The 8720-nt window shown below is 46.2% G+C and overlaps 1 protein-coding gene and 1 pseudogene across 1 annotated transcript; both read right to left on the bottom strand.

Annotated features, from left to right (window-relative positions):
* Nucleotides 1-346: 346 nt before the first annotated feature.
* On the bottom strand, nucleotides 347-4616 carry LOC125531784. Its single transcript, XM_048696051.1, has 3 exons — nucleotides 2438-4616; nucleotides 1987-2167; nucleotides 347-868 (listed from the first exon to the last, which is right to left on the bottom strand). The coding sequence occupies exon 1, from the start codon at nucleotides 3982-3984 to the stop codon at nucleotides 2533-2535; it is 1452 nt and encodes a 483-aa protein (XP_048552008.1). The 5' UTR covers nucleotides 3985-4616; the 3' UTR covers nucleotides 347-868; nucleotides 1987-2167; nucleotides 2438-2532.
* A 427-nt stretch (nucleotides 4617-5043) lies between these two features.
* Nucleotides 5044-7146, bottom strand: LOC125531785 (annotated as a pseudogene).
* Nucleotides 7147-8720: the final 1574 nt, after the last annotated feature.

Raw genomic sequence — 8720 nt, 5'->3', positions numbered from 1 at the left:
TTGGAGGGGTGTTGGGCTGCAACACACACGAGGCATTTTCGGTCCCTCGGTTAACCGTTGGAGCATCAAACGAAGTCCAAATGATACGAAACTTGACAGGCGGTCTACCGGTAGTAAACCAAGGCCGCTTGGCAAGTCTCGGTCCAATCCGGAAATGTTTAATCCCCACACACGAAAGAAAGGTAGAAATGACCACCGGAGGAGAACGAAGCGCCGGAATGCAAAACGGACTACGGGGAAAATGCTCGAATGCATGAGACGAACACGTATGTAAATGAAATGCACATGATGACATGATATGAGATGCATGACAACGATAACAACGCACGGAGACAAAGACCCGAACCCGAGAAAATAAAATAACTTAACGCCGGAAACGGCAAAGGTTGAAGTACAAATTGGGAAAGTTATATCCGGGATGTTACACACCTCATGATCAAAAAGATTATAAATAAGTCTAGCATTCCATGTTCTTTGATTTTGGTTCCACAAATCCTTGATCTGAGAAGGATAGACATAATGCCCCGATTGTATTTTCAAGTGCTCATAAATAGATTGCCAATGAGGAAACCAAGGAGTGCTCCAAATGGAGGAATTGCCATCAAGAATTTGATAGATTGAATTTGATTGAAGAATGTGTCTTACCTTAAGAATTGAAGCCTAAAAACCTGATTTTGGAATGTTGCTTTTTGCTCTCCAAATAGAAGTCTCAGGAAAATATTTAGATTTAAGTACCTATGACAAGAAACTTTGTGGTTCGTCTGCAATTCTCCAAGCCGCCGACAGGATTAGGCTTTTGTTAACTGCTTGGATGTTCTTGACTCCAAGACCCCCTTCTACTTTTGGGGTGCAGATGTCCTTCCATGCCCTGAAACAAAGAGCTTTCTTGGATTGATCTTCCTTTATTCCCGTCCACCAAAAATTTCTAATGATAGTAGTAAGTTTGGCAACTAGTTTTCTTGAGAAAAGAATATTTGACATATAGTAGACAGGTATGGAAGCAAAAACTGAATTGATCAAAGTTAATCTCGCTGCATGTGAAAGTTTATTAGCCTTATAACCAGTCAATTTAACTTTAAATTTATCAGCAACAAAGTTATAGGCACTAGATCTATCCTTATCGGGGAGAATTAATGGGTGCCCTAAATAGATAGAATTGTCAGTAATTTCCGGCACCGGGAAAATCCTCTTAATATCCTCCTTATTGACGTCATCTACATTTCTGCTGAAAATAATAGCTGACTTGCTCCAGTTTGGCATTTGCCCTGAAACGTTGCAAAACCTTTGAAGGATTTGGTGCATATGAGTAGCTTCTGTAACTGTAGCCTATCCACATATCAGTAAATCATCAGCAAATATTAAGGAGTGAATAGGTGGGCATCCTGGTCCCAGAGTAATTCCTGATAAGTGGTCGGCGAACATGGCTTCCTGCAAAGATGCTGATAGCTCATTCATGGCCAAGACAAACAAATAAGGGGACAATGGACAACCCCGCCTGATACCTCTACTACTCTGAAAGCGGCCATAAGATTGACCGTTAATGATGACAGAGAAGGTGGGAATAGCCATGCAAGCATATATTAAATTTATGAAATGAGCATGCATCCCTTTATGAGTTAACGCCTTAACAATGAAATCCCATTCGATCCTATCAAAGGCCTTAGCAAGATCTATTTTAACCATAAAAGCAGGATTTTTCCAAGATTTAAGATTAAAGGAATGAGTAATTTCCTGAGCAATGATGATGTTATTGCTAATCCTCCTACCAGGAATGAAAGCTTGTTGAGAGTGATGAATATAGTTAGACAAATGTGGTTTAAGCCTGTTTGCAAGTGTTTTAGCAATGATCTTGTAAATCACATTGCAAAGGCTAATTGGTCTAAAATCTTGAGGGACCAGGGGAGCAATTTTCTTGGGAATCAAAACAATATGAGTATCATTCATGCAATTAGGGAGAGTGCCTTGTATGTAGAAGTCTTTGACTACCTTGGTTATATCATCACCTATCCATTCCCATGCTGCTAAGTAGAACTCCACATTGAATCCATCTGGTCCCGATGAAGCATTCCTTTTCATGGCTTTTAAGGTCTCCAGAATCTCTTTTTTATCTGGGATGCTATAAGTAAAATCGCCTTCGTCTTGCTGATAGGATGTGCGCATGTAAGGCCTACCATGACTCACATTAGAGGAGGAAAAAAGATTCTGAAAATAATTGATGAAAGTCTTGGCAATAGCATGAGGCTCAATTTGAATATTATCATTCTCATCCTTAATAGAAACAATTCTGTTTTTCCTCCTCCTTTTAAGAACAGCATGATGGAAATAAGTAGTGTTTCTATCACCATTGATAGCCCAATGTTTTTTAGATCTTTGCATGTAATACAAGAAGGTCAGCTCTATTCGTCTTGGAAGATTTAATTTCAGAAATAAAGGTTACCTGAGCACTAGTAGAGCGCATAAGGTTGGCAAGGTAGGTCATCTTTGCACTGCCTAGGCCCTTGCCTTTGCCTCGGCAGTTCCAAGCTATAAGCTTCATGGCGCCCGTGGTGCCTTATGGGTTGGCACCACTGCCCTATCCAACTCCATATTTTCACCACGTAGAGATTCTGACTCAATCACAGTGTCCCCATGTACCATCAAGATAGGCCCACTATCACCTTTTAAGGAGGTTGGAGTATCAGACCTATAATCTCCCAGATTAACATTCAAACCCGTTTGGTGGTAATCAACAGTGTGACTAGGTGAGATAGCTTCGACACGAGAGTTAACGGATGCTTCGCTCGAATCTGGCGATGAAACACAAGGAAGTCTGTTTGCAGAAGGATCACTCTCAGTAGGTTTCATTGCTGGCTCTACTCTTTTGCATGGAGGGGGATAGGGGCGACCCAATTGCTCCATGGTGTAGCGTTTGTTTCTGCGCATAGAAGAACCCACACCCATTTTCCTTGATGAGCCATAACAACGATCTGCAGAAGAGCCAAACCCAAAGACACCCCCTTGGAGATTTGCATCGAGAACTTCAAATCCACGGGGTGGAATATCCCACCCGCTAGGACGACCTACATGCTGTTGTCTCAGATTTCCTCCTCTTCTAGTTTCTACTTCTTCTCCTCTCTCTGGCCCTCCATGACTTGCATGATTGTCTTCTGTTTCTTGTCCTCTATCAGTGTGTACTGCTGCCCCCTTTTCCTGCCCTCCATCACCACTAGTAGCCTCAGCATGCATCACATCTTGTAATTCATCTCCTCTCTTTGTATTTCCTTGGCCAGTCTCGATTAGCTGTGACAAAATATTGCGAGCGCAATCAGTGGTGGTTCTCTTGAGCAGCTGCAACTGTGGAAGATGACCAGCAGGATAAGTTCTTTTGGATGGGATATTTGGAGAAGTGGGTGTGGGACGGGAAGGAGAATTAGTGATGAGGCCCGAGAGTTTATAGGGTTGGTTAATGTGAACATGTTTCTCTTTAGAAGCCAATGATGGATCTCTGTTTTGAACTGGCATCTGTAGTCTACCTTCTTGTCCTAAGTGAGAAGGCGCCTGAATAGTCGGGTTATTTTGCATATGAAGATGGGACATTTGCAGACCCTGCCGCTGCCCATTCTGAGTATGTTGAATTAGTGTTGCTTCTTCACCCACTGAGTAATGCAGTTCCTCCATATCAAAGTCCTGTAGTCCAGGCCTGTTATCTGGAGATGACTTGTATATTTCGATGCTACCAGTACTTGTGAATTGTCCCTTCTCAGCAATATTATTCTGAACGATTTTGTTAGCAGTAGTGGCAGTGGAAGTTGGAGCAGTGCTGCCAGTACTTAAAAGATGTTGATCTCTAATTATAGGATTAGGTGCTGAAGAAGACTGACCCACAAGAAACTCCCCTCTGGCTGTTTGACCCAAATTAAAATGGGCTGGAGTCAATCTAAGAATCAGATCCGCTTTCCCTCGGACTGCTTTGCCCTTTTCTTTTCCATAGTCCTCCTGAAACATTCTTTGGAATCAACTTAGAATGGGGTTTGCAACTCTTTCTTCTTCAGTAACCTGCAGGGGAATTTTTCTGGTGTCCATTATCCATTCTCCATATCTGAAAAATGGGATGTCTTCTGCTGATTCTCCACTTCTCACCCTCGCCATAATAATGTCATTTCTCTTCTGACAGTGTTGAACTGTATGAAACATTACTCCACAAAACAAGCAGATTCTGCCAATCTTTTCATAATGAAGATAGGCCATTTTAGTGGTCTTTTCATCCAACGTCAAGCTGATTTTGTCCACAATTGAGTCCTGAATACGAACCTTAGTAGTTCCCCAAATATAGTCTGATCTAGCAAACAACATGCTTTCTTGCAAAGGATGAAATTCAGACGGCTTTCCAACAGTAGAGAGGATTTGCTGCAGGAGCTGAAGGGACCTGTGATTTCTTGGTATTCCATAAACTCGAACATTCACATAGATGTGCTCAAACTTGTAGTCTTCCTTTGTCTTGGATTCATCTGCTGGGTCTATCCACTCAATGAGGAGATTGTCCGAGCCCATTGTCCACGGCTGACGCGTGAGTACAAACATCATGGATTCTTGTGAGGTAAAATGAGCCATAAAAAGATGCGCAGAGACTTGGGAAATAGCTTGTTGAGATAAGGATCTTGGATAGCCTCCTGTGCATGCTACTTTAATTAAGAGATTGTAGCAAGATTCAATCTGTGGATCCTGACTGACCTGTGTTGCCTGCAAACTGTAAACTCTTGGTGCCGAGATGCACATCTCTCGAAGATTCAATGCCAGCTCAGGAATCACATCCGCTTGCTGTTCCTTTGCATATCCAACTGCTCTTTCTTCCCCTTCTTCCTCTTCTTGGATTACAGACAACTGCTGACCTTCCATTGATTTGAGCGGATCTCAGCGAGGATGCACGGATCTGGCGGAATCTCGGATGGGGAATAGAGAGTGGCCTAAGATTAATTGGTGAGAAGGATTGGGAACGGAAGGATTCAAGAATAGAGAACAGATCTAGGTGCTACAGGAGAGGGAAAGTGCTAGTACGGCATTTCGCTAGTCGCCACGGAGGCAGCTCTAGAAAAGTCCCGATAGCTGGAGTGTATAGTAATTCTGACTGTGCAGAGGCGGTTTCTGCATTTGCCTTGAGAGGATACAGGTTCTTACAAGATCAAGCGTACCCACCCTCTCGACGATGTCGTCATTGGGCAGCTTGCTTAGTATGTCGCCATTGTCAGATGCTTTCTTTAACTGCAATTTTCCAGGAGGGAAATTAGTCGTGGCCTCGTGGGTTATAGATCAATATATTGACCTAGATCAAAAGAAAAAATAGCAATACAAAACACGAGACTTACATAATGGCCGAACTTATGAGTGGAAGCCACCGCCATCGCCCTCCCCTTGATCATCTTTGCGATCTCCAGTCTGAATGAATGCACCTCCTCGCTAGTCTGTGGACAACTCCAAGGACGAACCCCGAGATGAGGGAACTTGTAAACGCAGTGTTAGCACACCTTCCTGTCGTGTAGAGATACCCCCCTGATGTTCTCCGCAGCTTCAGTGACGCGCCTGACGTATCCCATGAAGTTGTCGTTGGGTTGGAAGCCGTAGATAGTTAGTCTCGAAAGATTATTGTGCTTGAAATCAGCAGTAGATGGCTCCCACTTCACATCGGTTTTCTGGGAGTAACTTTTTTGCGACTCCAATTGGCATTTATGATCTCATACTGTGATGCAAAGCTCCTCTAAGAATGGCGTGGCTTCAAGAAGAAACATTGTCCAAGTGATGTCACATTCCTCGGGAAGATTGTTAAGATTCACGCGCCGTAGTTTGCCGAGCACAGGTGCAAGCACCTTAGGGCATTCTGGTAGAACCCAAACCTGGTAGAGATAAAACAACACTTGTAAATTACATCTCAAGTGATGCATACGCTACTACCGTTGGCATATAACAATCAGACAACGTATATTTCATATGCATATATATCATGAACCTAGCCACACAAAAAATATGTTAGATTAGAAGTGAACTTAATATCCGGCTTTCGATGCCATGAATGAAAATAGGCTCAAGTACACTTGGACTCATGCTTTCAGTGGATTGTCCACTTTGTGATAACAAATGCTTCTAGGGTACTCCAACTTTTTACCATCATACATATATAAAAACAAAACGAGACAAAGATAATTGTGGTGAGTACCTTTTCACTTTGAAAATCGAGGTGCAGGTCACTGATTGAGGGAACATTGACAAGCAGCTGGCTCAGCTTGAGGGTCCTGTTTATAATGAATGCATGCGCCAGAGTTAGCTTGGAGAGCTGAGGGACATGGCCCAAAATCAAGGGATTGTCTAGGTTATCAAATATCCATCTATGCAAGGTCATCCGTCGAAGCTTCGGTAGGCAGCCGAGCTCCACCGTTGAGAATTTTGGATAGGCGAAGATAAGCTCAACGAGTCTGGCGTGCTCTACGTGCAGCACCGGAAGTTTGCGCAACGACTCGAGCCGCTTGCAGGTGGCTAGGATGTTGGGTATGTCCGACTCACCGAACCTCAGGTTCTGCAGATGCAGCCGCGTGAGACCGGCAAACGCGTCCGGACACTCGACGATGAAATTGTTGAATAGATTCGCCGAGTGGAGGAGATCGGCATCGGTGCGCCTATAATAGATGTCCTTGGTCAGGACATCGAACTCGGCCGCGTCGACCTTCTGCGTGGCCATGGCGAAGGCGACGGCCCTGCCGATCTTGAGATGGTCGTCGCCTCTCATGATGAACCTGAACTTGAGGTTGCGGATGGGGATCCGAGGAGACCTCGTGCGGAGGATCTAGTCGGCCATGTTGGCTACGTCGTGGTTTCTCCGGTGTAGATCAAGGGCTGAGGTCGATGATGATCTGCGAGAGCAAGGCCGGTAGGTTGAGCGTTTGCTTGGAGATGATGCAGGCCCTGACGGCGTCGAGCGTGCCGAGCCTCTCCAGGATGTTGAGCAGCACATCGTCGGGCAGTTTGATTAGCCTGTCGACTTTCAACAGCTGGATAGATATATAGGTTGATAAATTCAATGATGACTCGGGCACAAGAATTGGAGAAGGAGGAACACAAGCAAGCAACAGGGGCTGGGCTTACATCACAGCGGCAGCGGCGAACCCGGTTGAGCTTCATGGCGATCTGATCTCAAGGAACAATGAAGTGGCAGATGGCGGCTAGGCTTACATCGCGGCGGCGGAAATCGCCTGTATGTTCCTTTCTAGGTGGAGTATTTAACAAAAAACTATCACAATTCGTCCAATCGTGCCTACAAACTAGTACCACTTTACAAATTTGTGCCGAAAACTACCACTTTTCAACTAACCTTTGACTAAAAACTACCATGTCTCAAAAGTGTCTGATTCACCTCTTCTAAACGCCTTTCTGACAAGGATGGCCCGCATGTAAGCGCTGATGTGGCACAGTAGTCAAACTCTGTTAGATTGATCGCGTTATGACATATGCGACCCACATGTCATCATCAACCTCTTCTCCCTGAAGACAGATTTCTTTGGGACATTTCCTCAAGCAGGTTGCATTCGTCCTGGAGCACGAGCTGCCATGGCATTGTCATAGGAGAGGAAGAGCACCGGAGTGCCATGGCTGCAGCGGCCGCTAGAGCGCGGACGGGCGCAAGCAGTCGTAGCTGTGAGCAGCACCGGCTGCACAGGAGCAGGTGGATGGTGACCATGCCTCGTCCGTGGTGAGCACGGATGGCGTCCAACCACCCCAGCCATGGAAGGAGCTTCCCGTGCGTGGTGGCCATCCCTGGCCCGCGCCTCCACGGCCCCCGGCGGCGCACGGGGCTGACCTCCTCCCCCGCTCTGTAGCCATCTCATCGCTCAGCGACCTCCTTCTCCACCTCCGGCCAAATCGAAGGAAGAGGGCGAATTTGGAGCTGGGTCTGGGCGAGGACGGCGCCGAGATGGCCTGCTGCAGCGCCATCCGCTTCCTGGTAGACACGAACGCCGACGCCGGCTGCAGCGGGGTCATGGGCGCCAGGCTCGACGGGTTGCTACCCCCGCTGCCCATCCCGGCGCTCCGACGTTCAAAACACCTTCCGCCACCCCGTCCCCATCTCCCTCACCACCTCCACTTGCGTCCGGAACATGGTCATGCTGCTAGCCCGCTCCTTCCCTCGCTCAAAGCCTCCGCAGAGAGAAAGAATGGCGTTGGCCTGTAGACGCGGACCCGACCATAGATGGGGAGTTCCATGGAAGATGATAGAGCTTACATATTGGTCCCACATCGACCCCTCGAACCCTCGACGACCCTGGAACCCTCGACCCCTAGACGACCCTAGAACCCTCGATCCTCGATCCCTCGACCCTATAGAACCCTCGAAGAAAGGAATAGCTAAAGGAGAAGATCGAAGAAAAAAAAGAAGAAAAAATTCTATTTTCTCTTCTTCTCCACTATTCCTTTCTTCTTCTCCTCTTTTTTTTCTTCTTTTTTTTTTCTTCGATCTTCTCCTCTAGCTATTCCTTTCTTCTTCTCCTCTTTCTTCTTCTTCTTCTTCTTCTTCTTCTTAATTTTTATCGGGAACGAGGGTGTTGAGGATCGCCGAGGGGTCGAGGGTCGAGAACTAGGGTGGAGGGTTGAGGGTCGTTAAAGGGTCAAGGGTCGAGGGTTTCAGGGTCGAGGGTTCGAGGGTTCTATAGGGTCGAGGGTCGAGGGTTCCAGCAGGGTCGTCTAGGGGTCGAGGGTTC

The sequence above is a fragment of the Triticum urartu genome, unplaced genomic scaffold (assembly GCF_003073215.2).
Source record: "Triticum urartu cultivar G1812 unplaced genomic scaffold, Tu2.1 TuUngrouped_contig_8094, whole genome shotgun sequence".
Classification (NCBI taxonomy): domain Eukaryota; kingdom Viridiplantae; phylum Streptophyta; class Magnoliopsida; order Poales; family Poaceae; genus Triticum; species Triticum urartu.
Note: the sequence above shows the minus strand (reverse complement) of the source record. Positions and strands in the feature narration are given on the sequence as shown.